The 27,536-nt window shown below is 54.5% G+C and overlaps 3 protein-coding genes across 4 annotated transcripts; 2 read left to right on the forward strand and 1 right to left on the reverse strand.

Moving 5' to 3' along the window:
- The first annotated feature begins 247 nt into the window (after positions 1-247).
- Positions 248-19,690, forward strand: LOC117645844 (nucleolar protein 4-like). The gene is made up of 10 exons (XM_034386303.1): positions 248-490; positions 866-957; positions 11,032-11,119; positions 16,657-16,829; positions 16,912-17,076; positions 17,218-17,424; positions 17,516-17,665; positions 17,766-18,139; positions 18,233-18,366; positions 18,450-19,690. Exons 2-10 carry the CDS (start codon positions 925-927, stop codon positions 18,620-18,622), a joined length of 1,497 nt encoding a protein of 498 aa, XP_034242194.1. The 5' UTR covers positions 248-490; positions 866-924; the 3' UTR covers positions 18,623-19,690.
- A 678-nt stretch (positions 19,691-20,368) lies between these two features.
- Positions 20,369-22,125, reverse strand: LOC117645847. Of its 2 annotated transcripts, none has more exons than XM_034386311.1 (3): positions 22,008-22,125; positions 21,100-21,176; positions 20,369-21,023 (listed from the first exon to the last, which is right to left on the reverse strand). In XM_034386311.1, the coding sequence occupies exons 2-3, from the start codon at positions 21,148-21,150 to the stop codon at positions 20,871-20,873; spliced, it is 204 nt and encodes a 67-aa protein (XP_034242202.1). In that variant the 5' UTR covers positions 21,151-21,176; positions 22,008-22,125; the 3' UTR covers positions 20,369-20,870. The 2 variants fall into 2 exon arrangements, with proteins under 2 accessions (XP_034242202.1, XP_034242203.1); XM_034386312.1 differs by lacking the exon at positions 22,008-22,125 and adding an exon at positions 21,833-21,952.
- A 418-nt stretch (positions 22,126-22,543) lies between these two features.
- On the forward strand, positions 22,544-27,247 carry LOC117645840 (E3 ubiquitin-protein ligase ZNF598). Its single transcript, XM_034386298.1, has 9 exons — positions 22,544-22,702; positions 23,223-23,465; positions 23,549-23,760; positions 23,847-23,959; positions 24,038-24,212; positions 24,299-24,563; positions 24,675-24,950; positions 25,028-26,155; positions 26,254-27,247. Exons 1-9 carry the CDS (start codon positions 22,544-22,546, stop codon positions 26,446-26,448), a joined length of 2,766 nt encoding a protein of 921 aa, XP_034242189.1. The 3' UTR covers positions 26,449-27,247.
- Positions 27,248-27,536: the final 289 nt, after the last annotated feature.

Genomic DNA, 27,536 nt, shown 5'->3' on the forward strand with positions numbered 1-27,536 from the left:
GTGCAGACTTGCCGAGCCGCGGAGGAGGACGAGGAGTGCGAGGACGCACACAGATCCCCGCCCTGCCGGCCCTGCCCTGCCGTGCTGCTGCCCTTCCCTGAGCCCTGCGCCGCACCGCCGCGCCGCGCCCGCCGTGTCGCGTCCCGCCTTGAGCCAGTCCCAGTCCTGCGGCCACCGGCCACCTCGCTCGCGCCAAGCTCGCGGCAAGCTCGCGCCAGTCCCAAGGCCCACAGGCCCCCGGACAGGCCACTGCTCGTACCGGCCGGCGACGACCTGCACAGCCCGGCGCCTCCGCGACGCGCGCCCCGCGAAGCGACGACCAGTGCCACCGAGTGTGTGATTGTGTATGTGTGTGCGTCGGGTGAGGGTGGAGTGACACGACGAGACGACCGCCCCGCCGCCGCGCGTGACACCCACTGCGTGACACCCACTGCGTGACAACCTCGCGACAGCGACCAGCAGGATTTTATTGGCCGCGCTCTTCGACAAGGTACGTGTCTACTACTCCCTCGCGGTGTGTGCGCGCATATATGTGTGTGTGTTCGATTCCGGCCTGCACGGAGGCAAGTGTTGTCATGAATAACTGCTGCGGGGTTACTGAACTGAACTTGCCGTGTCGGGCCATACGTTGACGTTGCCAAGGACCTCCCTCACTTTTGGACGTCCGGCATATCCTTGCCGGTGGCGCCCGAGGGTCAGATGCTTGGCCTCAGTGATTTTTCCACTTCATTCAGTTCAGGATGCAGGGCCATAAGGACGCCACTGGCGGTCTGCCCTGAGGACGGGCCCCGCCGCCCTGCAGCTCGCCGTCGTGCATGATTAACGCGGAGGGGCTCCCATATTGATCTAATCCGCTTCTTTGCAGGGCGACCCTTTCGCGGCCCGTTGCACGTCCCCGTCGTCGCGCCGATAGCCGCAGCCGCCATGTCGGCCAAGAGGAAGGCCAGCATACCCAAGGTGAGTGCCGGCGTTGTTGTGGTCGTTGAAGGCGGCGGTGGCGGCCGAGGGAAGTCCCACCCAGCGCCAGTCTCGGCCTGTTGGGCCTGTGGCCGCCCGGCCCGGGTCGCCGCACCGCACCGCCACTTGACACAACAATCGCGCATTTTCTGGCGATCGAACGCAACGCCCCCTCTTCCACCCCCCTTCTCCCTCGGACTCTATACCGGCTGGGACCGGAGCCCCCCTCCCCGGCAGGCCCGAACTATACCATCATGGTGCATCATGGCAACATGGCTAGGAGATGCCTGTTTTTCATGCCTTCGCGGAACGGAGCGGCAGAGAACCACGCCTCGAAAGGGAAGGATGATGTGCGAGAGGTGGCGTGGCTGTGTGGATGTGTCTGCCCTTTGAAGGGTTTTGTACCTGACCTGTGCGGGGCCCGCAGCCACTGGGGATCCCCCCGCCCCCTCACCTCGGCACAAAGCGATCCGAGCGAGAGAGAGAGAAAGGCAGATAGAGAGAGAAGCCCGGTGCGGTCAGAAAGGCATCGAGGGAGGGGTGGGCCGACGGCGCACTTTCTGCGTATTGGCCCTCAAACACCACACAGGCACTACACCACTACACCCACGCAACCTGGAAACTTCTTGCGCCCGAGTCATGAAATACTTTACTCGTCCAAAGCCCGAGGGGAGGGGGGAGGCTGGGGCGCTACACATGCATGGGGGAAGCGGAGGGCGAGCGGCAAAGGGTCTTTGCGAAGGGACGGGGCGAGATAGGAGTGACTCACTGGGAGGGGAGGGACTAGTACGGTTTGTGCGCCCTTATTGTGTGAGCGTGTGTGTGAGTCAGTGTGTGTGTGTGTGTGTGTGTGTGTGAGTGAGTGAGTGTGTTGGCTTGCGTTAGGAGCTGGCCATCCCTCGCTGCTGTACTCAGGTCGTCGTTAGTTTTTCATGTGATGCTGGGTCCCTGTTTCTGCCCTTGCCTTGTCCCGTTTTTTATCTAATTTATATTTCACCATCATGTGCGTGTGTGTGTTTGTGTGTGTTTTGGAAAGGTAGCGTCCGACTTTGTGTGCCGGAGCATAATGGTGACTGGCAGTTGGCTGAAAGTTGTTTCAAAAAGACAAGCGCACGGCGAGTCAAGCGGCGGAGTCAGATGGATATGGAGTGGGGTTCCCGCGTCTCCGGCGTTCGGTGTCCGCAAGGCGCAAGGTGTCCGCAAGGTGTCCGCAAGGTGTCCGCAAGGTGTCCGCAAGGTGTCCGCAAGGTGTCCGCAAGGTGTCCGCAAGGTGTCCGCAAAGTGTCCGCCGGCAGCCTTCATCCTTGAGGCGTCGCGACGCCGCCGGGCCCTTGAGGCACCCGACTGGAGGCGCCTTTGTCGCGGCCTCAATGGCTGGGCCTCAATGGCTGGGCCTGAATGCCTCGACTGACCTTCCCGGCGGCCGCCACCGGGCAAATCGCTCTCCGTGAACTGAGACACCAACAGGCATTGCCCTCAGCCCAGCCAACAGGTTGCCCCCCAGCGACCCGAAAAAGACATGAGTTCGGAAACCGATAATTTGTTCGGGAAAACTCGCGTAAAATGCGCGTGGCGCGCGGTGAGGATTCCCCTTTAGATGCTGCAGCTTGCTGGCCGCGCGCGGGGCCGCTGCCCCCCCCCCCCCTGGCCCGTCTGGTCCGGCAACGCTGCGGGCCAGCCTGCGTACGGCCCTGTCCTAACCTACCCGGTCCGACCCGATCTGCAAGCCGCGGTGCATGGGCCAACCACAACAACAACAACGCGCAGGTCCCCGTCGTCACTGCCGCGGACTGCTCCTCTGGTTTTGCTTGTTCTTGTTGTTTCCCGCCATCGATCCACGCGTGCAGCTTCATTCCGCGTTTTTGTTTCTCGCTCGGCCCCACCGCTCCACCCGGCGAAAAGCAGCGGCACGACCCACTTCGGGGCCTTATTGTTTCGCATTTCGCTACGTTCGCGTTTGTGTGTGTGTGTGTGTGCCACACAGCATCGCGAATGCCACTCTCCGGTTTTTGTTTCGTTCTCTTTCATTATTTTTTTGGGAGGCTGGGCCCGTCCCACCGTGGCAGCCGGTGCGAAACACTGACCCTTCCCGTTCCATCCGCGGTGCCAGTGCCGCCGCGTGTGTTGAGAACTGGAAAGCTGCTTCCTATTTCAAACAAACAAGTCTCAAAAATCGAATTTTTGCAATTTTGATTTTCGTGAGGGAAGAAGTCTCAGCAGTGTGCTAACTGCGTCTGCTGTGCTGAAAACGAGAGGGCCAAGACCGCGCGGAGAGGGAGAGGGAGAGGGGAGGGGGAGGGGAGGGGGAGGCCGCCTTGTCGCGGGCCGAGGACCGCGAGCGAAGCGCGGCTTGGCTTGCGGCAGGTCAGTGAGGTGGCGGCGCGGCACGGCGCGGCTCGGCTCGGCACGGCGCGGCAGGCACGGCGCGGCTGGCTGGTCTTGCCGGCCGAACTGGCCGCTGCGAAGCGAAAGGGAATGGGCGGCTATCCGACGCAGAAGCTCCGCCGGGGACACTGGGCTTCGAATATCCGCACCTCCGCTCCTTTTTCTTTCGTTTCTTCCTCTGTTTGTTTTGGTCAAGGTCTCGCCCCGCGCGCACTAGCGAGTGCGGGTCGACCTCTAGCCTCTCGGCCCCTTCTCCGCGTAGAATATCTGCGCCAGTCGAAAAAGAGAGGGGGGGGGAGAGGTTGGTTTATCGAACTCGGAAGCTGCCGGTTGGAGTAATGGAGTGGCTGGCCCGCGCGGACATCATTGATAAGCAATAGTGAAACTCGCAGTGCAGCTATCTGGCCCGCCGTCCGCGTGTCCGGGTGCCCCGCCGTGTGCCCGCTCAGGGTCGGTTCAGCCCAGTTCAGCCGGTACTACACTTTATGGCCGAGTGCTTCCCCCGAAACGCGGCGCCCCGCGTTGCACCGTTGTATACGAACCTGTCCCACCTGTCTTTGTAATTATTGCCCTGCGATAAGCGGGTGATATAAAGGCCCTGCCCGCAACTTTACAAGCGGCGCCCTGCACGTCAGTTTTTTTTTTGTTTTTGTTTTTCTGTGTGCTGTCAGGTTTTACTTACACACTGTACTATATAGCACAGTGGCAATTCAGCAATGCCGGCCTTGGCTTTCCCGTGGTGACAGCTCTCCAGTTGTAATAAGAGAAAAATATCTCGGTGATCCTACTGCCCCCCCCCCCCCCCCACACACACACACAGACGCTCCTCTCCCTCGGCAGAGACATGCACCCCTGCTTATTGCAAGGAGCGGGACTAGTTCCCCCACCTGCGTGTCACCTTGGGCCTGTGCCTCCCCCCCCCCCTTTTCCCCTTTTCCCGTCCGGTGTAGGGTACACAAATTATTGATGGTAATGCATCCAGCTGTGGTTGAAGGGGGGGGGGGGACCGGCCGGCCGGACGCTTTTAGGCACCGCGACGCGTCCGTGACCGTTTTCATAGTGGACTGGCGCCACCGGAGCTTCAGGCTTCAGTGGGCCACCGCGCCATCCCGCCACCCTTGACAAATCAAAGGTTCGTTTCCACCTGTTACACAAGCACGGTTGACTTTGCACTTGGAGCTTTTTTTTTCGGAGCGACGCCTGGAAGTGGAGCTAGCCGATTGCCAAGCGTCTCGTCTCGTCCTCGCTCGCTGGCCTTGCCTGGCCAGTCCGGTGTGACAACGGCGAGGCGGTGTCCGAGAAGGCCGAGGCCTCCAGGACGTGTCGCCGGCAGGCCGCTGGGGTTTTCGGCGGTTCCAGCAGTTCCAGCGGACGGCATGCAGGCCGTCTCTGCGCCTCCGTCATTCGCAGAAGCAGGGACGGGCAGGAAAAAACGGAAAAGGGGACGTGTAAGTAAAAGCAATAGTGAACCTGCTTGTCCCTTTCTTTGGGGGTGGCAGGCACGGCACGGCACGGCAGGGCGCGGCGGGGCGCGGCAGGGTCTTCCGAGGGGTGGAGGGTCGTCCAAGGATGCGGTGGACAAAGGCAGCGAACGCATTTCTTGCTTGTTTTCTGGCGCGGGGGCGGTGCGGGGGCGGCGCGGGGGCGGCGCGGGGAAGGGGTGCAGGCATGGACGACGAGGGGATCCTTGCCGTGTGAAAGAGCGCGCCGCCGTGGCGTGCCGTGGCGTGCCGTGGCCAACCGGCCGAATGAAAGGAATCCTCAACCCTCGTTCTCTGGAATGGCAGCCGGGGAGTGGCGTAGGACGCAGGGCGGCGTCGACGCGGCGTCGCAGGACGACGCGATGGTCACCGCCACGTCGAGGACGCCGCAGGATGCCGCAGGACGCCGCCGTCGCCACGGATTCGGGGGCCTTTTTACTCTGGAATGCGTGGGGGCGTGGGGGTGGAGCGGCCGGCCCCTGCGAGGCCCCAGCGGGGCCCCGGCGGCGGCGCCAGACTGGTGGAGGCCACGCCGCCACGCCACTGCCGAGGGCGCCGAGGATGTCCGGGAGGGGGAGGGGGAGGGGGTTGATAAGAGAATTCGCGGGGCGACGTGCGAGCATCGCGCAGAGTGACTGTTTCATTCCGCGTGTCCGACGGCCTGGGGGTGGGGGAGTCCTGGAGACACAACGATGACAAAAAGAAAGCGGATGGGCCGCTCCCCCGCCCCTTATTCCTCTTCTTCTTCTTCTTTGGCCGTTGGCGGCGTTGGCGGCTCACCTGAGTGAGTGAGGCAGGTCGGACCTGACTCACATAAAAGCAGTGTGTGTGTGTGTGTGTGTGTGTGTGAGTGAGTGCGGGTCGAGGGGTGACCCACTGAAACATTTGGTGTACAATGATTGTGTGAATGTGCAAGAATGTGCAAGATTTCTAGCGTTTTTGCCACACATGTTGCCTACTTACAGGCGTTTTTGCCACCTGAATGTGGAATGTGGTCAAATTTTGTACAATGAATGTGGGAAGCTGTTCCCCCCTCGGTGCGGGTGTGGGGGAAGGTAAGCTGCGGATTGCAAGCGAGCGATGATACGGCGAGTGGCGGGGACGGCACGGCGTGGCACGACGGCACCGGCAAGGCCAGGTAGGCGTCGGACTCGTCGGACAGAGGCGAAGGAAAGGTGGAAGGTGGGAGGCGGAGGGGGTGGAGGTAATCCCTTCCAATTCGAGGAATCGACAAAAGTGTGGCGGCGTTGTGCAAGGCGGCTCGGCGTCCTGGGGACTCCTGGACCGCGTGGACGTCGTGGAGGCCATGGGCACCGTGGCTTGGCCGCCGCTGACAGAGTGCTTGCAGCATGCTTGCAGGCGCGCCGGGCCGAGCGGGTTGGCGGTGAAAAGGGCGAGAGGGGGGAGGGGGGAGATGCCAGAAGTAGTTTTTTCTGGTCGTCGTTTTTCTCGGAATTGTAGAAATGCTCTCTTCTCCTCCGCCCCAGTGCAGGCGGTTCGCCCTTTATGCGTGTCCGGGAATTCCTTTAGCTGCGCGCTGCGCGCAAGGGTCGCAAGGGTGGGTGTAGTGCCACGTGTTTTCTCTGGCACACTCGTCGAATCGTCATGCATTCGTCTTCCACGAATTCCCATGCTGGCCGTGCGGACGCGCGGACGCACCGCTGTGCCTGCGCTTCCAAAGGGGCGGCAAAAAGCGAAAGCTTTTGTTGCGGAGAGGTGTGTGACACTGTGAGTCACCCTGCCGGCCTGCCGGCGCACCTGAGCGCTGCAAGCTGCACACCACACTGCGAGTGTAGGGTGTGCGAGCACCGGGCGAAGCGGGGCCGTCGATCGGGGGAGTGGATGGAGGGGGCGGCAGATTCCTCATTTCATCTTTCTCCCTCCCCATTGTTTTTCTCGCGGTCCTTTTCCCCCGCTTTCTCTGCGCCGCTTGTCGGCGAGCGAAAAATCACGGGCCTTTGCTGCCCCCTCCGCCCGCCGGCCCCTGGCAGCTCAAGCAGCACCTGCTCCCCGAAAGGGTGCGAGGAGGGGGGCTGGGCTGCCGGCGGATGGAGGGACGCCCGGGGGAGGGAAGGGAACGGCCCGAGGGGCGCCTCTTTCTGGATGACGGGTCGGGGTTCGGGTCGACGAGACGAGTGCTAATTCCAGCCTTCCAGCCCGCCGGCCCCTCTCAAGGCTCGGGCTGCCTCCAAAGGTGGGTAAAGGGCGGCGCTGGAATCCTGGAATCTGGTGCATCGACCGCACCGTGGACCGCACCTACCTTTTGTCAAAAGGATCCCGCAAGTCTGTCCTTCTGTCTGTCGGCCAGCCTCCGCTCCGCCTCCTTCCCTGCCGGCCGAGAGCCGCGGACAAATCTGTCTGCCGGGACGGGCGGACGGACGGACGGGCCCAATCAGTGCGGGGCAATCTGAATCGGCGACGCGCGGCCTCGGCTCGTCTCGCCGCCCCGCCGCCCGGCCGCCCCGCCGGCGCGGAGTGTACAGAGCGTCAGAAAGTCGGAATAACGAGCATCGCGATGACTCACCTTGAGACTTTTGCAAAGCGAAGCCAAAGCGAGGCGAAGCCGCCCCCGGGGAGAGAGAAGTATGAAGGAGACGAGGCCAAGTGGGACGGCGTCGACGGCCCGATCGCGAGAAGGTTTCGGCGGGTTTCGGATTCCAGCATCGAAAGGCGAGGACGCGCGGGGTGTCCGGCGGCCACCGCGGTCCGCCTGGCATGCGCGGGAAGGGACACGCCAACCCTTTGGTTTGGCCTCCCACGCTCGCGAGCTCGCCGCGCCAGGGCTGCGCGGGGCTGCGGAGGGTGCGCGGCCGGCGACATTGTTGTGTCGACCCAACTTTAGGACTCATTCCGCACAAGGCTCCCCCAAGGCCGCGGCGGTGGAGGGGGACACGGCGGCAGGGCGGCGGGGCGGCAGCGGGCCGGCGAAGGGAAGACGGGTGTCCACCACCTCCGCTCCTCCACACCCCCGCCGTAACGGTCACCGCGTCCGCGGCGGAGCGGCGGCACCGCGGCAGTAAGGCGTTTCGTGGGAAGAAGTTATCCCGGAGGACAAGACGCGGAGGGCGAGCCGCACCGCCAGGAGCAGGATGTTCGGGACGAGATGAAGAAAGAAGATGCTGCGACCCATTGTCCTCCCATCCCCATCCGCGTGAGTGGTCCCGTGTGAGTGTGTGTGTGTGTGGAGAGAGAGAGAGAGAGAGAGAGAGAGAGAGAGAGAGAGAGAGAGAGAGAGAGAGAGAGATAGCAGGTGGGGGTTAGGGGGCTTCTCTCCCCGAACTGCAGCTCGCCAAAAGTCTTTCTCTTTGCTTCCCAGAGAATGGCCCCTGATTGGCGTCCGCGTCCGCAGTGCAGCCATAGCAGCCCGGTGCAGCACTAATGCGATTCCCCGGCCGGGTTGGGGAGTGGCGCGGAGTGGCGCTGGGGCGCCGGAATGGCCCGCCAGCCCCACCGGGGCGGCTTTCCAGGTGAAAGGTCCCGCGCCGCGGGGGAGGAAAGGGGGGGGAGGGGAGGGGGGGGGGAGAGCCCCGGCGTCGATCGGAGACCGCACCACCTGCTGGATGCCGTACAAGCCATTAAACGGATTTGGGCAACGCGGGGCTGTAATGTGCAGAAGCGCACCCCCTTCACTTTCCCCTTCCCCCGCGCCACGGCGCGCCTCGGCTCGGAGAAGTCAGTAAACCATTATTCAAATCCCTGGCTGGGGGGCTGGGTGGGGTCCGCCCGGCTCGCCACGCCGAGGGCTGGGATGGCGGCAAGTGATGCTGAGCAAGACACTCCAATGTGATGGATTAAAGTTTGCCGCTGGGTTGTCCCTCTCTCTCGCTCTCGCCCCCGGCCCCTAACAGTGTGTCTTGTCTCTCTTGCACTGCGTGGAGAGGTCCGCGGAAGAGAGAGAGAGACGCCTGGTCCCCGGCCGGGTGGCGCCACTAGGGGTGCAGCGCCGTGTCCTGTAGCGCTATGGAAATAGGCGTGGGCATGTCTATCGGTGAGAGGGGGAGAGAGAGAGAGGGCGAGACGAATGGAGGTGAAAGGAAAGTGAAAGGAAGAGTGAGAGGCCCGAAGGGGGAGATTGATTGATTGCTCGCTTGCCAAAGCGACCCTCAACCCCAAGTTGTTGCGGCCTGCGGGGCCTGCGGGGCCTGCGGGGCTGAGTGCGGACCGCACGACGCTGTGCGCTGCTGCTTGAGCCTTGTCGGCCGGAAGCAAGGAAGCGCCACCTGTCGAGAGAGAGAGAGAGAGAGAGGGGGGGGAAACGGATCTTGTCAGTGAGTGAGTGGGTGCACACACACACGCACCCGCGCACGCACCTCAGCAGCAAGGGAATCACTTTGCGAATTCGGCCGTGCCGACCTGGCCGCCCTGAAGGCCCTGAAGGCCCTAAACGCGTGTGGAAAATCAATACAACAGTGCTGGCTACACTCATTCTTATTCCTATGGGCTGCGGGGCGGGGCGGGGCGGGGCGGGGCGGCGCCTGGCCTGTCCATATTTATTCGCACAGCCCGACCCCTCCCGTTGTTTTTGGTGTTGTTGTTCGCTGTGCTTCGCTTGTCACCGGCTGTATGCATGTATGCGGCGGAGGGGAAAACAAGGAAAACAGCCCAGCGGCGGGGCGGGGTGGTGGGGGGAAGGGGGAGGGGGGGGGTGTTGCATGGCGCGCAGCGAGAGGCGCGCGGCAGAATGGGATGATGGGATTGGAGCTGCTGGGGATGCTGGGGCTGGGCTGGCTGGAGAAAGGTGGTGACTGGTGCCCCGGAAAGACTCCGACTGTTTGGGCTGTGATGAATGTGGCTCACGCGAAAGAGTGAGAGAGAGAGAGAGAGAGAGAGAGAGAGAGAGAGAGAGCACGTCCTTCACAGTTTCATACCTCAACTCACTTATGAAGGTACGACGAGTTTATCAAATGGAATGCTTCGAAAAATTAACGTGTTGTAACTTTATAAGAGTAAAAACTCTATACACCAAGTTAAAAGTTGTCTCTACGATTCTCACCGCGTTTAAAACCACAGAGTAAATCCGGGCGATGGAAGCAGGATCGAAGGGAAGGGGGCGTCCTTTCTCGCCCCCTCGCTGCGTGGGGTAGGCTTCGTACGCATTCAGGGCAGGCGCAGCACAGCGGCGGCGCGGCAGGCGTTCCAAGACCGCCGCGACTAGGCACGGCAGGGCACGGCAGGGCAAGGCAGGCAGACTGGCCGGTGGGATCAACAGGTAGCCCAGAGACGCGGCTACGACGTGCCACGACGCCACGCCGCCAAGGGGCATGGTGGCACGGCGCGGCACCTCCGCGTCGAAAAAAAAAACCAAGCCACAAAATAGGGCGGGAAAAATACGAAATTTTCATATGTCAATGATGCAAACAAGAGGAATCTGAAGCTTTGCAAACGCCAACTGAGCAAATGGACTCAAATTAAAGGGGAACATGAGAAACTGCGAAACTCCAATTATGTTATCGGAGCCGGCGACCCCTGTCGGCACGCCCACGAGGTGTCCCCCCCCCCCTCCCCCCACCGCCGTGGCGCCGCGCCGCAGTGGTGCTGTCGCAGGCCAAGCCCGCCGAGTTTCAAAGATGATGTCGCCCGGTCGTCGGGCCTGGTCGTGCCTGGTCGGGCCGCCCGCCTCTCCAACTCGGCGCAAAGCTTTCGCTGCTTTCGCGAGCTTCCCGAGCTTCCCCTTCTCGGACTCGGCTCCCGGCTCCCGGTTCGCACCGGGCCGAAAGTCGGTTCCGGCACAACGGAGCGGAACGAGATTCACCCCGCCTCCCCGCCCCGCAGTGCGCCTTGCCTTCGCCAAGGAGATTATGGAGTCATCCTGACACTTTGCAGGGGTGGGGCGCCCCTCCCGGCCGGGGGGTGGGGGAGGGGAGGGGAGCGGTGCGCTCATTACGTGGGTGTGGTTACGGAGCAAGGAGAGGAGAGGTGTGTCCTGCGGGACGGGCCGACGGGGCCGCCGAAGCAGCCTCTCTTCTTCCGGACTCAGAAGCTGGCTTAGCGGCGGCAGCAGCAGCAGCCACCCTCTCATTAAACTTAAAGCCCTTCACCAGGGAGCCACGGCCTGGTAGTCGGGGGTGGAGCAGAGAGAAAGCTGCAGAAATAAGTCGCCCGCCAGGACCACGACGGCCGTGGTGATGCACGGAGCGCCTTTGCCGGCCCGCTGCCCCGCCCCCGCGACATCGCGATACTGATGCCGTTTTTGTCTGTCTGTCCGCAGCCCGCCAACGGACCCGTCGCCTTCGTCACCCACCAGGAGAAGTTCTCCCCCACCGAGGCCGACGCCCCCGACGACGACCACTTTGCAGGTGCGTGGGCCAGCCGGGCAGCCAGTCGGCCAGCCAGCCAGCCAGTCCCCGGGCCAAGTCGGGGCACAAAACTTGGTTAGAAGCGACGAGACGACGAGGCGCCTTCTCCTGCGTGGGCGTGCCTCTCTGGGCGTGCCTCTCTGGGCGTGCCGCGCGGCGGGGGCGCAGTGAACCGCGTGCCTGTCTGTCTGCCTGTCTGTCTGCCTGTCTGTCTGCGTGGTTTGAACTGCTGGGGTTTCCTCGGCGCGGCTCGACAAGAAGGAGCAGCCGCTCGGTTGCGTCATGGCCGCCACTCCTGCCGCCGCCTGTTGCCCTGCCTCGGCGCCTCGCCGCGGGGATGATCCCTCCCCGAAGGTCCTAGAGGCCCCGCAGGCCGCAGCCCTGATGGTCGTCCTGACCGAGGTCCCGACCGCCCTCGCTAAGACCAAAGGGCGCTAGGCGGCGCAAGGGCCGGCCGGGTTCAAGCCAGCCTCCACAGGATTCTCTTTTAGCCAGCCCGGAGCTCCTTTGCCGTTACTTGCCATTTAGCTTCCAGCCCCGCCCCTTTGGCCTGCTTAATTATTTGGCGCCCTCGTGGCAGCGGGGTGGGGCGGGCAGGGCGCCGGGCCGCGTCCGGGGCGTACCTGTAGTGGCGCCGGCGCCCCGGACGCAGCCCCGCCACTGCGTGCGGACCCTCTCCCGCCCCTGTTTCTCGTTTTCTTGCTTTTTTGTTTAATTATTCCGCCCCTCCCCCTCCAGGCCGCCCTCTAGGCCCTCGGAGCCTTTCACCCTCCGCTGTTGGGAATAATTCTAGGCTGGCTTTCGCCTTCCCCTCCCTCCACGAAGCCCTCCCGGCCTTGCCGTGCTTGCCGCCCGCCGTCCGCCCCAACCCGTTGCGCTGCCGCCCCCGTTTTTGCGACGCTGCTGGTTGACGGCAGCCGTCACTGTCAGTTCAGCCAAGTCCCCGGCGCCGCCTTGCTGGAGGCCGTGCTGGAGGCCGCGCTGGAGGCCGAGCTGGAGGCAGTGCTGGAGGTCGAGCTGGAGGCCGAGCTGGAGGCCATGCTGGAGGCCGTGCTAATCCAGGTGGATTAACCCCCACGCGATGCCGCGATGCCTAAAGGCGCCCAAGCCACACGCGACGCGCCCAATTTTCGAACAACTTTTTCCTTCCTTGTCCGCGGTCATCAGCAGGGGGTCTGCTTGGAAACCAATCGCATAATGGCTCCGGGAGGGGGGGGGGAGCGCTCCTCGCAAACTCGCACCCTCCGGCCTGCGGCCTGCTGCTCGGCCTGCGTCCTAGAGCCTTCCAGACGACAACAACTTGCTTCCCCTTTCTCTCGGTCCGAGACAGTGCAAGCACTGGAGCGCCACGCGCGCGCGTTCGAGGGTTAGAAACTCGGCCGGAGGACGGCGGAGAAGTACGACGGGGACCTCGTCTCTGACCCTTGTGGCGACCGACGCGTCGTCTGCTTTAGGCCCGGACCGGTGCTCAGGTGCACTCGATGCCAACACTGTCGAGCTGCGGCTGTGGTGCACGGCGCCGGGTGGAAACTTGTCACTTCGGGGAGGGGCGCGGTGGCGGCGGGACCCGGCCTGACTTTGACGCGGTTCGGTGGTTGGTTTACAACAAGTTGGCCCGCCTCGGCTCGCCTCGGCGTGCTTCAGCATCTCGCTGGTTATTATATGGGTCAAGCCTCATTCCCTCGCAGGGAGGACAGGCAGGTGAGCGGGCAGGGAGCTCCTACCGCACCCCATCACTCCCGGCAACTTCCACCCTCGAACCGCCGCCCCGCCGCCCGACCGCCCGGCCCTCCAACGCCCAGAAAACAGACCGCAACCCTTCCCACCCCGTCCGTCCCTCCGTCCGTCCGTTGGGGAGGTGCCCCCCCCCCTTCCCCCTCCTTGCCTCCGAGTAATTAATTTTTATTCCCGCGAGCGCTGGCCGAAGTTTTGTTTGCAAAGGTCGCTACGCTGCTGCGCCGCCGTGAGTCGGCGCTTCGGCGCGGGTTCGAGTCCCGCCCGTCCGCCCCCGTTGTGCGGAGTACGCGCAAAAAGGGGCGCCGTGTTTCGACTGCGCGCTGGCAGCGGCTGCCAGCCCTGCCAGGGCCGCCGGGGCCGGCAGTCGTGCGCACCCCCGCACCCGTATCCTCAGACACAATTATAACAAAGCCCGATCTCTGGGCGGGACTCTGGGGTCCGGATGAGTGGCACCAGGGGGTTGCTCGCTGTGTGTGCGCGCTGCGCAGCGCTGCGCGTCCACACGCGTGCGGCTGTGTGCGTGCGTGGGTCGGCGTGGGTGTGAGGGGAGGCGGCGTGCAGGGCCGTAAAGGGGACGTTGCCGTTGTCATGGAAACGCATCAAATGTAGGAAAGGGGTTGCAAAGCCATATGCCCCTGCCAGCCTGCCTGCCCCGGGCACTCTGTTGGTCCGTCCGTCCGTCCGCGGCGTGGCAGGGGTGGGCAAGATGGCGATCATTAGGCAGCGGGGCATTATTTAGCAGCTCGACGAGTAGTTCTCGCTGCCGCCTCGGCGCCTCGCCGCGACGCCGGTATTACTTATTTCGCGACACGCCCCGCCCGTGGGGCGTGCTGCTTGCCGCCCGCTGCGGCCGTTCGAGGCGTCGTCGTCGCCGTCCTCGTCGCGCGGTGGCGTGGAGGGCGGCAAGAAGCGCCGCGGACGGCGGGGCCACGGGGCCCACGGGGGCGGCGCGCGGTTCGCTCTGCGAATGTTGGCAATTAATTAAGCCCTGGCTGGCCGTGGCTGGAATTGGGGACGTCGTCGTGCCTCTGCCACTACAAGGCGTCCCCTCGGTGGCGGCGGTGTTGCGGCCGTGCGGGTGATGGGCCTGCCGCCGCCCCCGCCCCCGCCCACCGCGCGGTCGAAAGAAAAGGCCTTAGATGGATGGAAGGGTTGTGTGGCTAGCCAGGCTGGCAAGGCTGGGGGTGGCAGCAGGCTAGGGGTGCGATGCGCTCCGCCACTGCCCGGCCGGCCGGCGGAATGCTCGCCTCGCCCATCCCATCCACCCTCCACTGTAACGCCGCAGCCGCCACCGGCGTGGCAGTGTAGCGGCAGCAGCGCTAGCAAACCTCGATTGTCGCCAGATTCACGACCTGCCCTCCCCCGCACCCACACCACTCTCTTTCCGCCCGCACCCACACACGGCCACACGGACGCGCACCCACACCCTCGCACAAGGCTCCCTCATCTCGCTCCCCTCCGCCCTCCCTTCCAATTCTCCGCGCCTCTCCGGCCAAACTGCGCCGCCCTAAACCTTGGCTTGATGGTCTTGCAGGTCGCAAACCCAGCTCCCCGGTCCCCGGGTCCAGAGGCGGGTGTTGGGGTTGGGGTTGGCGGGGCCGGCGGGGGCGGCGAGGCGGGGGCGGCGAGGCGGGGGCGGCACTCCATTCAATACAAGTCGGCCGAATAACATCCCTTCACTTGCTTAGCCCCTCCAGGCCCCGGAGCGCCGCCCCCGCCGCCCCCGACGCACCCCACTCCGTCTTTTCGAGGCTTATCTTTCGTCTGCTGTTGCGAGTCGAGCGCCCCGAGGCACCGTAGACAGCAGCGCCACTCAGTTCTCGCTCCAGCACGGCTCCAGCGCGGCTCCAGCGCGGCCAGCACGGATCTGGCACACCCTCCAGGGATGATATGGAGAGGGCGGAGGCGAGCAGAGTTAGTTTGGGATGGAGTTTATTCTGTCGTGATAGACTGCGGGCGTAACACACACACACGCAGGGTGTGTGCGGATCAGCGAGCCGTATTGAGTTTGCAAGGCTGCTGATGTAATGACCCGACCTACTGACGAAGTGGACGGAGTGCTGCGGTTACCATCCCCTCGGCCCCCCTCGGCCCCCCGGCCCGTCCGCGGGCTAACCCCGTCCCGACTGGAGAGGGGGCCGGCGGGGGTGGGGAGATTGAGTTTCCCACGGAAAAATAAAATGAGGTGACAAAGCGCGCCCCGCCCGCCAGCCGCCCCCACCCCTTTGGTGGCGCCAATCACCCCCATCTTCCAGCCCTCCAGCAGCAGGCAGCCCTGCCAGCCCTGCCAGCCCTGCCAGCCCTGCGCCAGCCCTGCCGTTCCTTTTTATTCCCCAGTGTTCTTTCCCCGCTCCAGCCGCCTTATATAACTTTACTTGCCTTTAATTTGCGCCCCACCACGGGCCCCTGCGAGCCCCTGCGAGGGCCCCGGCCCCACCCACGCGCCCCGGCCCGCCCCGCCCACGCCGCTCTTCGGCTTTCTATATTCCGCAGGAAGGGTGCGGGTCGAGTCCGCACCCTCCTCCCTCTGCGTCGTCCGCCGTCCACCACCGCATGACGAGGCGACACGGCGAGTCGCCCGAGGCTCAAAAGTTGGCCGAGACGGCATCCAGCGCCGCGCCGCCACGCCGGACCACGCGTCACGCCGCCATCATTTATGCACGCCCCCCGCGGAGCCCCCGCGACGCCACCAGGCGGAGACAGGCGGGCGCGGGGAGGCCAGAGAGCACCTGCCTGCTTTTTGCCAGCAAAACAAACCGGCGGCCTTGTTGCAAAACGAGGGGAACGAGGAAAGAGGAGCGAGGGTTGGAAGAGGCAGGGGAGATATCCGCAGAGTAATGTGGCCATACGCCGCTAGTCCGCTACGCCGCGCGGCTGGGGCCGGGGGAAGGGAGAAGGGAGGACCCTTTGCTGATGTATATCCCTAACCGCCCTCGCCCGCCCTCGCCTTTCCATAATGCTCACCAACGAGGTACGCCCCGAGGAAAGGGGTGGGGTGGGGTGGGGTGGGGTGGGGCGCCATGACGCCGGAGCGGAACCCCATTACTGTAGCTCCTCGCTTTTTCTCGCCGCTTTTCACTCGCCCCGTCTCCTTGCCGTGCCTGCCTGCCGTGCGGACTGATTCCGAGAGTTGTTTTCGTCGCTCTGTCTCTCTCGCACCTACAGGCGACGCCCCACGAGTGCGAGAGAGACAGAGCGACGAAAACGACTCTCGGAATCAGTCTCCTGCCTGCCTGGCCTGCCATCCCCATTCCCAGCAGCAGTGCGCGCCGGTGCTTCCCTGCCGCCCGCGCCTTTGCGCCGCCCCCGCGCGCCCCCACGCCCCCACGCCGCCCCCGCGGCCCCACGCAGCGTGCGCCACCAGCCCAGCCCGCCCGCTTGGCCGAGTGTCCTCCAACAACCGCCCCGACGCGCCGAGAACGCCGAGAGCCACTCACGGGCAGAATGCCGGATGCCGGCCTGCTTGGCGCTGCCGAGGTGCTGCCTGTGCCCCCCGTCGAGGCGTCGAGGCACAAAGGACGTGGCGTGGCTGGCGCCGTGCGCCGTGTTGGCGTGTTGGCGGCCGGGCTCGCTGGCTCCTCGCAAGAATTTAGGCACTTGTTGATCTGGCATCGGGCTTGGTCAGGCCGGGCCAGGGCAGGGCCAGGGCAGGGCCCTCCCTCTGCTCCGCTTGGCCAAAGGCTTGGCGGTTGGCCCACAGACTTGGCCGTGGTGCTGCGGGGGCGGCGGGAACCAAACACCTGTGTGTCTCTGGACGTTTCCTCGAGCACAGAGTAACAATGTTGCTTTTCTTGTTGCAGCGCGTAACGGCGACCTCCGCCTGTCGCTGTCGTCCGTGTCGTCCGCTGACCACTCCCCCGGCAGCGCCGCCGTGGCCGAGGACCCCGCCGTGGCCGCCACGGCCGCGCTGTGGAACTACCACGCCGCGCTCACCAACGCCAAGAAGACCCCGCCCGGCGTGCGCGACCAGATGGTGAGTACCGTGGGACAAACCCTCTGAAAGCCACCGACTTTGAACCTCATTTGATGTGCTTGCCCCTGTCTTTGTTTCGCAGAGCCCCGTGACGGTGGACCGCGCCTCCATCGGACACGACTCGTCCTCCGTGCACGACGAGACGTCCTCCAGCGGCAACAAGGACGACGACGATGACGACGACGAGGAGGCCGACGAACGCCTGGACGCGCACAAGTACGACCCAGAACGACTCAAGGCCTTTAATGTGAGTAAATAAATTTTCTTTGAAATTACTTTACATAATTTCTGAAATATGTAAGAAAAGTAATTTCAGGAAAGGTTTTCAAAAATTCTGTATTAATGAGGTAGGGTGAGGAGTCCTTATGTAGATGTTTTATGTTCACAGATGTTTGTGCGCCTTTTTGTGGATGAGAATTTAGATCGCATTGTGCCAATATCAAAGCAGCCAAAAGAAAAAATCCAAGCCATTATAGATTCCTGCACCAGGCAATTCCCTGAATTTGCAGAGCGGGCCCGGAAAAGAATACGAACTTATCTCAAGTCTTGTCGTAGAAATAAGAGAACAAGAGATAGCAATGGCACATGGGACACTGTAAGTGTGCTTTTAATTTTAATAATTATTGATTTATTATGAGTGTAGGAATTGTATTTTTAGAAACACTATTGTTTTATAATGATTCCAGGCACGCCCCACACCTGCTCATCTTACTTCAGTTCAAGCAGAGCAAATTCTGGCATCTGCGTGTGAAAATGAAAGTCACAATGCGAAGAGAATGCGTCTTGGTCTAGAACCTGTTAGTCAGCCTATGCCTGTGTTAGCAGGTGCTGTTCCTGTAAGTTTTTATTTCTTTCCTCATTTTATCAATGGTCAATTTAACTGTTTATAGCCAAGGATATATTTTTTTTAACTGAATTTTTTTGTATTGTGTTTAGGTTGACACCATAGCAAGAACAACGATGCATGAGCATTTCACAACAACACAAGCAACATCTACAACTCCTGTAGCTGTTACAACTGGTGGTGCATCAGCAGGCCTTCCAGTTTCTCACAACCAAGGAGTCAACATGACTACCTCACCTGCCTTCAACATTACTCCAAGTTCAGAGCGGGAAAGCAAGATTCAGCACAGTATTAATAGTATCACAAATAACAACAATCACATGGTAAACAACAATAATACTACAGCCTTTCCTTACAACAACTCCATTAAAAAGGAACCAAGCCTTGAGATAATACCCACACAAATGAAATCCTGTCCTACTGTGAATAACACCTCCACTGTACACTCAACCCACACAAATAACAGGTGAGAATTCTTTTAAATTTAGACTACCAGTATGCTAAATACAAATATGATCAGCAATTTACCTCTAACTTGCTTTTCTGTTAAATTTTTTAGCTCAACAACTATTACCCCTGTCAATGGAACATCTCCACAGACAACAACTTCATCAACTCCTCCTACCTTATATCGACCCAACTTTTCACAGGCTTTTCAACGAACAAATGATACAGTCTCTCCAGTTTCATCTGGTAAGTTTCTGAGGTCTTTATTTATTTTTTATTTTTCAGACCTGTTTTGAATTTAATTTGGTCTTAATTTTGTGTGTCTGCAGGGCCTACAGATCTCAGCATGAAGACCACCACAACCAAACCGCTATTGAGTCATAAACTGAGTAGCACAGAAATGATAGCAGTCCGACAACTTATAACGGGCTACAGAGAGTCTGCAGCATTTCTTTTGCGTTCAGCAGATGAGCTCGAGCAGCTGCTTATCAACCAGCCGTAGAAGTGGATCAATGTTCCTCGGGGATTTAAATTTTGAAGAAGGATAGAGGCAGCATAGCATGTATGCACAAAAGACCCTGACCAGCTTTAAAACTGTGTTAGAGTTAAATGGGATTCATGCCATTGCCCCTTGTTAGTCACTTGTGAGACTGATTAAAGTACAATTATTTTCTAATTTCTGTGCTTAGAGTAAATTGAAAAGGCTACAATGTGTGTATAGGGTTTGGTCGTTTGCAAGAATTTTTCAGAATGCCATTTTCTCAACAATTTGCTTTTTGGCAAGATGTTTCTGTGTTGGTAATTTCAAACAAATAATAATTACATTCCAGTTTCATACAAATAGGGTTTTTCAATTTTCAATGTCATCTCATTTTTATGTTAGTATTATAGCTGTTCTCAAGTTCATATTGGTGTATTTAGGAATTTTCAGTATCTAGAAATGTTTTTCTCTGACAAGCTTCATTGCTCTGCATGTTCTGAATAAATTCTTCTACTTAAGTCTATTACCATGTGAGAATGTGGAATGCTGCTGTTGTATTGTTAAATTAACAACAAGAACGATTTGAATAAATACTAGTAGTGCTGAATCATTATTGTTAAAACTGTACATGTGTGTATAAATTAAATGTAACTTTAAAGTTTTGTACCTGCTGTGAAGCAAGTCAATTTTATAAGTTTTAAGGCAGGAAGTTTTAAATCTAATTTTTCTGCAAAGGGAATTCAAGTACCACCTTGTTGTTTGTTTTCTTTATTAATTTTCTTTCTTTTCCAGCTACAGCTACAATTTATGATCATTAACTTGTCCATTTCCCTAAGTGTTTTGCCCTCAATTATATTTCTAATGTCTTAGCTGTGATTTATATGTGTCCATACAATTTATTTTCAGTGTACATCACTCATTGTCGTCTTGTAGAAGATTTAAGCTGTTGAATGATTGTTGATCAATGTTCACTGTTTGCAGTAGTCATGTGTGTGTTAATTAATGTTGATGTTCCTTTATGTCTCAGAAAATTGTTTTTCAATTCATTATTGAAGGAGAGTATCCAATAAAAACTGTATTTAAACTTTATCCCTGTATCTTTTCAATGCATGTATCACCACCTTTGGCTTTTGATGTGACATTGTGCTCCTTTTATAATAATTCAACTGATAACATGTGAATTCTTTGCATATACTTGGTACTAAGATCATTTTTCTTTCGGCCTATTGGATTAAAAACTCGACAATTCCTTTTTAACTTCACTGCTTATTCACTGCATTTAGCTCCAAACGAGTGCCTGTTCATGGTCTTGCCAGTGTAATTACTCACTGACCAAAACATATTATTAGTCTACAGAAGTTACATTCCATTTCCAATTGTTACACCATTTATTTCAAGGGCCTAGAGAAGAAAGATCTTTGTCTAGCTAGTAAGGGCAAGTTTACTGGTAAACTAAAACTGGTAAAATTTTCTTTCTGTGGAGCAAGTATGTATTTAAGAATTTTGTCTTGCACTGACTTATGGAAGCAACGGACCACATTTAAGGTGGAGTTTACTGATGTGATCGTCCCAAGATTGTATGATGGACCACATGTATGATCTCCTTCAACATGTTGCTGTAGAAGTTAAGAATACATTATTTATGTGTTTTTCTTTGAACTAGATGATTGATGTAAGACCATTAAGATTTAGCAAGTTATTCACTTGCTACAATCTGTTCCTAAAACATAAACTAACCTGAAAAACTCATGTGATTAACAACTCAAATTGCAGAAGCCAGCACATTTTATTTGACATACTTAAAACAATAATTTAAAGAAAAATTACTTCTTTGCACAAAAATGAACTGCACCATAAAGGAAACTCACAACACATGAGTTGTAAGCTAACAATACTACCCTTACTATCTTCTAACGCATGATGAAAATTCATTCACTGAAACCATGCACTCTCAGCAGCAATGCATCATTACTACAAAAAACTTAAAGTGCTTTGGATTTCAAAATAATCTTGTAAGTAGCATAATATTAATTACAACAATTATATAACTAGTAGGAAGACATCAGCTAGAAAAACATGCCTGTCTTATCATACTCAATTACAAATACAATCTGATCCAGTAATAATAATAACACACATACAATCTCAGTCGCTTAATCCATTTGATGTTGCACAATAAGTAAAACAACCATCAATCGCAAATAAACATTCATTTAAAGTGCAGTCATTTCTCTCAAAAGTTTCTCGTATTAGTTCATCATGGCAGATTTCACAGCATACGAAGTAAGCTTGATCTGCGGCTGGGAGTGCATGCCATCTTCTTCATACTGAAGGAAGAAAGCCCTAAGCCAAATCCTGCTAGAATAAGAGCTGTGGGCACGACCATGCGTTCACCCGCATTAGATGCGGTTTGAACACCGGTCTGAAAATAGGAAGAAACTATTTTAGGAGCCTGCCATTGTTGTATGAATATTAATGATTAATGAAGATTGACTTACCTGCATAAATGAGAGCTTTACAGCATACTTGGTGAGGGCAGATAGATGCATTCCGGAAGGCAGGCTGATGGAATCGCCTGCGCAATGGAAAGCCAATTACAGACTGACAGAGACAAAGGCGGCGTACACACATGGACTTGGCCCAAAACTATAAATGTGGGATATTACATAAGCGTCACAGTCAAAGAAAAGAGACCAAATAGTGACCTAAATACGCCTCTTATCTCACTGATAACACAGATGCGTAGGATGCACCAATAAACTTAAACTGTTTGAAAGTGGTCACCAGCTCTAAGTTTCTGTATCCAGTAACAGTAAAACAGTGAATATAGCGTCAAAACTATGACTTAAGTAAATTCTAGAGAGAAAATGCATTGTAAAAATTATGTAAGGGCTTATGTAAGAATTTAAGCAGTCTCAAATAAAGCAAGATTCCTTGAAAGAAATTAACCGGGCTTAACTAGATACCAGAACAGAGTCTAACTGCGTTTTAGGGCCTCAAAAAAAGCTCAAACCCGGAAGCAACCTGCTCCTGACCTCAAGGACATAGGTTAGAAACTAGCGGCAGAGTAAATCAAAACGAAACACTAGATGTACACCCGAAATTCGGGTTTCGATGAAACTAAAATGGACAGGTACATAAATGAACTAGTGAAAAGGTACACTAGGGACCGATTTGGTCTCGATAGAGAAGAAAAATGAAGATTTGCACGAGATAGCAGAAAACCCTGACCTTCACGGACCGATTCTTTATCTCCCTTCTCTTTCTTTACGTTAGCCGTAACGACTTAAAAATATGACTCCAATGAATGAAACTGTACTCAAAGAATGATTTTCGCATAAATTTAAGACCGTATATGTCGCGAGAAAGTCAAAATAAACAAAACTAGACGGAGAGCGCACATTACCTAGCAGCCGTTCCTAGATGCAAATCCTTAAGGAATTGAAGCTTTCGAGGGCGGAGCGTAGCTGCAAGCAGAAAGCAGAGAGGGCGCTGCGATCGGCCTCTCCCGAAGCGTCTCGAATCGATGAGAACAGAGACGGATGGGGGCTATACGCCCGTATCGGTGACAAAAGAAGTGCAACAGATGTAGACCGTAGGGTATTTATGAGAGAGTTTTAAAGTTTCTTGTGATTTTGGCAGCTACAAATGCCATTGTGTTCTCACCTCATTCAATTTTGGCGCGCCGCGAATGCACACTCTCTCGCGTTGCAACATGGGAGCTGTCGCAGCCAATCAGCGCCGAGCTGAGTTCCACGTTCGAAGCTGAACTTGACCCTTTCGGGAAGGCGCTTGTCGATCGTGCGTGACGACAGACAGACGGACCCCTGCAAGTCGTGGTGATTGCAGAAGTGGTGTTCGAAACTTTTGGGCTAGATTCTGTCCTTGAGGGGAACTGTTGAATATTTGCATCGTGCGAGAGAATTGTAAGCCAGATTTATCATGTCGAATACCGACAACACCTGCGTCGTGTGCTTCAAGAACGTGGACATATTCTCCATAGGGATATGTGACCATCCCGTTTGCTATGAATGCTCCACTCGAATGCGGGTTCTTTGCCGTCAGAATGAATGTCCCATCTGCAGGCAAGACATGCCAAAAGTATGTTGATTTGTTAAGTTTTAATGAATTTTTAATCACGTTCTTTCCCTTCGACAATCTTGGTGTCAATTTCAGGCAGCTAACCTAACATATGTTTACATTGGTTGCTCAGCTACAGTCTATGTGGTTGAGGTTAAATATATCAATTTATCAAATTCCCAACCTCGAAGTCTATTTTACATCTTGTGGTTCTTGTGTTGTTCCATTTTCCTTTTTCCTTTAAAAAAGGAAAGAAAAAAAAATGAGAGGTCACAAGTGGTTTGTTGGGTGCAGGGAAAACCCAACTAGTAGTTCACTAGGTTCGCTCTTCATGTTCAAATTAATGATGATTACCACATGATAACTTGATTATTAATGAACCATGGTTTCATGCAACGTGTTTTTTGTTGTTTTGTTTTCACAACTTAGAGCCATTTGAACAGATTTGTCTGTTTTGAGGACTGCAACGTCAATTTTGTTTAGTTAATGTTGCTTTCAGATTTTCAATTTCATCTGTCTGAAATTGTTGTGTTTTTTCTAGGTCATATTCACTCGGTCTATACGTCCGTATAGAGAAATAGCGGGCAAGTCATATCCAAGTGACAAGGAATTCAAAATTCTATTTGATGGAGGTCCCACACAAAATTTATACGAAAAGTTACTCCAGCATGAATGTCACATTTGCAGTGGCTCTAAATCACATTCGTCATTTCAACTCCTTAAAGACCATATGCGAAAAAAGCATGAGTTATTCTATTGTGATCTTTGTGTTGACAACCTTAAGGTAAAATACTTTTCACTCGTTTTAATATCATGGTTTTTGGTTTTGATGTACTTACCATTAGATATTTTCTCCTCCTTTTACAGATATTTTCTCATGAAAGGAGGTCATATAATCGTCAAGAGCTTGCACACCACAGGAGAAAAGGAGATCTTGATGACAAATCTCACAAAGGGCATCCCCTATGCGAATTCTGTGATCAACGGTATATGGACAATGATGAATTGTTTCGGCACCTGCGCAAAGACCATTTATTTTGCCACTTTTGTGATGCTGATGGATTACATCAATATTACAGGTTTGATCAGAGGAGCATTGTTTGTCTGTCCCAATTTATCTTTTGTCAAAAGGATTCAGGAATGAAGTGACTTCCTTTTTTTTCAGCTCTTACGATGTTTTAAGAGAACATTTTAAGAAAGAACATTATCTTTGTGAGGAAGGTACCTGTTATGAAGAAAAATTTACCTCTGCGTTTCGTTCTGAAATTGATCTTAAAGGTGGGAAACAATCCTTCATCATTGTCTTAAGTGTATGTTACAAATTATGCTGAATTTTTCTTTCTCAATTTGTAACAGCTCACAGAGCATCAAGTCACACTCGATCTATGGGAAAACAAGCTGCAAAGCAGGCACGTACCTTGGAATTAGAATTTACATTAGCTCCACGCCGTGAGAGACCTGACAGAAATTTTAGAGGAGGTGAAAGACCTGCACGTCGTCCTGCTTCTCCTATGAATTCAACATCTGCATGGTATAAGAAACATGCTTTGCCCTCATGTTTTCATTGTGGAATGTTCAAATCCTGCTTTTGTTTCTTACATGAGTTGTTCCTTCCAGTAACCACGCAGGAGCTTGCAATTGTAATAGAGAGGATAACAGAATGGAAGCCCCTCCAAGGCCTGCCGAAGTTCGCCCTGTTGAGGAGCCTCGCCTCAACCCCAATGACTTTCCGTCTCTGGGTGGTGGTGCCTCAGTTCCGATCGCCCCGTCTAGAGGCCGTGGTGGAGGTGGTGGTGTCATGATTCGAGCTGTAGGACGCCCTGCTATGACAAAGGAAAACTTTCCTGCCCTGTCAAACTCATCACCAGCCCCAAGTCACAAGGTTACACCCTATTTTTATAACTGTCTTCCTATGGCGGTGCCACACAGTGCACTTTTCTTATCTTATTGTGTCTGGCATTTCTTAATTGTGGATTTTTCCCCTGCTTTTTAGGTATGGTTGAGTGTTAACAGCAGGGGTGGACAGGAACGACCCACTAGCGCACCAAACTTTTCTATTCAAGTCAACAGAAGGCCACCTGCATCGAACCCACCTCCAGCTATGCAAACTTTGACTGGTCGCAACACAAAGTTGAGGGGTCCCATGCCATCTGCTAATGCTCCTGCTGAAATGGAAGAGAACTTCCCAGCGTTAAAACCGTTGGATTCATACAGGGGCACATCTGCTGAACAGTGGCTTTCTACTCAAGCTTCTGATATTCCAAACCAGGTAAATTTTTATTTCTCATTTTATCTTAACCAGGAGAAAGATTGTAATCTTTTTAACTGTGGAATGTAATGTTTCAGGCCCGCAGCAAAGTCAAAATGCTCAGTGCTGCAGAAGCTGCCCAGCTGATGGACAGTAAAAACGCTACCCCTCAGGTTCCAAAAAAGACCCAGTTCACTATTGAAGAAGATTTCCCTTCTTTGGCTCCCACAACATCCAGTCTTCAGGCACCTCCAAAGAAGGTCAACACTAAGAAGGCCTCCTCTGTAACTATACCAATGTCAAACTCATGGTCAAAACAAGCAAGAGACAACTCTCCTGCCAAATCTAGTGATAGTGAAATTCATTCTAGTTCTGCTAGCAATACCAAATCAAAGAAGAAAAAGAAAAAGAATAAAAATCAAAATTTAGCTGAGGGAGAGAGGTCCCAACCTGAAAGCAAAAAGGTGCTCTCTGAGCAGGTCTCTTCGAATGCCACTGCTGACTCAGGGAAGAAAAAGAAGAAGCAGAAACAGCAGCAACCTCAGGAACAGGAAGCAAACAATGAACGACCCAAGTGCCAAAATGGTAAAGTAGAAAACAATGAAAGTAATCAAAGTAAACCAAATGTAGCCAACAGAGAGAACCAGGACCCCACACCAGATGTCAGTGCTAATGGCAGAAAACGTTCAGAGCTACAAATTGAAAGTCTTCAGATTTCAGAAAACAATGGTAGTATTGAGGATACAACCAGCAGACTACTTTCTATCCTTCGTGGTGACAATCAAGTGCCAAAGTCTTCAACTTCAGCTGTAAATCCGCCTCCTGGTTTTGAATTTCCTGTGGAACCTGTGCCAAATAAAAAGCCTGTGCCACCACCAGGTTTCTCAGTGAAAGTAAATTCAGTTGCTCGGCCTCCTTCAAATCAGCTCACCTTTACCAGTAGCAGTGGTGAAAGCTATCCCATCTTGCCGGGTGCCAGTGGGAACCAGTTTGTGCAGCCCCTGGACTTCCAACGGCGCAACGCTGCCCTCATGGGGCGCGTGGTGGACATTCTACGTGATGCCAGTCGCCAGGAAGAATTTAGACAAATGTCTATTCTTTTCCGCCAAGGACAACTTTCATCTGCAAGTTACTACAAACATTGTGTTGACCTTATGGGAGAGAAGGCTTTCAATGAATGTTTTCCTGAAATGGTAGTGCTTCTTCCTGAAATCGAGAGACAGCAGGTAAGTCTCTTTTGTATGTAATTCCATAATATACTTGCACGCTTTTTGTTTTCTTAAATTTTTACATTAATTATGTGTTGTTTTTCCCTTTGTTCTAGGAATTTTTGAGTGTGTTTAAGCAATGCAATGAAGGAAAGGGGACTTTGCCCAAATTTGAGATATGTGCCACATGTCGTCAAGTACTAGCTCCATCAGACCTTCGAGTCCATATTTCAACACACACTTTGGAAAATCACTTTCCGACTTTGTCATCTACTGACCCTGTATCATCTTCGGCATGGAAAAGAAAATAAATAAAAGTAGTTTTGTGTCTAATTTTAAGAAAGCTGATCAATTGTTATTTATTTTGTTTATGAAGATGAGCAGGTCTCTGTCCAAATTCTGTGTTCTTTTTTAACAAAAAAAGAAAAGGTAATGCTTGTTTGTATGTCTTTGCTGAGCCAAACTTATTTCTAATCTTTAGCCTTGGTTTGACATTGAACTTGTGGATATACTAACTTTTCTTTTGATGTAAATGCAACCCAAGAAGAAAGTTGGTATTTCTGCCTCTGAACCAAATCAATGTGTTGACAGTAGCACATTATGATTGAAGTTCCCCCTTTCTATCTTGTCTTTTTGATTTTTAATTTTTTGCATTCATTGGTTCTGATGACATGATTTATTATGGTACGTGGAATTTTCTCAGCATCTTTCCTCCACCAACTTGTAAGATATTTAGTTTGGTTTTGGTGGTCCATTGATTGATTAGGTTCCCCCCATATTGATTTGTACCTACATTGCCATGAACAATCGCTATGGCTATGGGCACTTAACATTGACTTTGGACTACTGGTTTATGTGCTGTCTATGTGACAGTGGGGTTCAGTGTTCTGGAATGAAATGACTATTGTGTTTTCTGAACAATTTGCTAATTTTTATGAGACTCAGATAATGAAAATTTATCATCCATCTCATATTTACTGTAATTAATTTTTAGGGGGGAAGCATGTACAGGGGTTCAGTATTTCAAAAAACATTCATTACTGTAATGTTAAGGTCTTACTGTGTTTCATGTGATTTAGTTTTAACATAAATATACTTAGTGCCTGTGTAGTTGGGTCTTTTCAAACCTATGCATGCAGTTTTCAGCCTGTAAAATAATACAGGATGGCCTCAAATACAGGTACTTGTAACTTCTTTTGCTGTATGTTTCTTACTAAAAGTGTAATTATGTAGTATTTCTAAGCAAGTTGTTTAGATGCTTGTTAAAGAATCCATGTTCATAATGAAATTCATTAAGTAATGCTTTCTGTGTATCACTCTTTACAGCACTGCCGTTCTGAAGCAGCTATTCAAGATAATGTTTCTTTACAGTTTTATAAATTGTAATATATGTAGTATT

Source organism: Thrips palmi, unplaced genomic scaffold, assembly GCF_012932325.1.
Source record: "Thrips palmi isolate BJ-2018 unplaced genomic scaffold, TpBJ-2018v1 HiC_scaffold_19, whole genome shotgun sequence".
Classification (NCBI taxonomy): domain Eukaryota; kingdom Metazoa; phylum Arthropoda; class Insecta; order Thysanoptera; family Thripidae; genus Thrips; species Thrips palmi.

What these genes read in the sequence shown, in the direction of transcription:
- LOC117645844 (XM_034386303.1), top strand. Translation starts at nt 925, where the DNA reads ATGTCGGCCAAGAGGAAGGCCAGCATACCCAAG. An exon ending in TCAACCCACACAAATAACAG is followed by an intron (nt 18,140 to 18,232) that starts GTGAGAATTCTT and finishes TAAATTTTTTAG; the next exon opens with CTCAACAACTATTACCCCTG. An exon ending in AGTCTCTCCAGTTTCATCTG is followed by an intron (nt 18,367 to 18,449) that starts GTAAGTTTCTGA and finishes GTGTGTCTGCAG; the next exon opens with GGCCTACAGATCTCAGCATG.
- LOC117645847 (XM_034386311.1), bottom strand. Translation starts at nt 21,150, where the DNA reads ATGCATCTATCTGCCCTCACCAAGTATGCTGTAAAGCTCTCATTTATG. An exon ending in TAAAGCTCTCATTTATGCAG is followed by an intron (nt 21,024 to 21,099) that starts GTAAGTCAATCT and finishes TCCTATTTTCAG; the next exon opens with ACCGGTGTTCAAACCGCATC.
- LOC117645840 (XM_034386298.1), top strand. Translation starts at nt 22,544, where the DNA reads ATGTCGAATACCGACAACACCTGCGTCGTGTGCTTCAAGAACGTGGAC. An exon ending in ATGAATTCAACATCTGCATG is followed by an intron (nt 24,213 to 24,298) that starts GTATAAGAAACA and finishes TGTTCCTTCCAG; the next exon opens with TAACCACGCAGGAGCTTGCA. An exon ending in CACCAGCCCCAAGTCACAAG is followed by an intron (nt 24,564 to 24,674) that starts GTTACACCCTAT and finishes CCTGCTTTTTAG; the next exon opens with GTATGGTTGAGTGTTAACAG.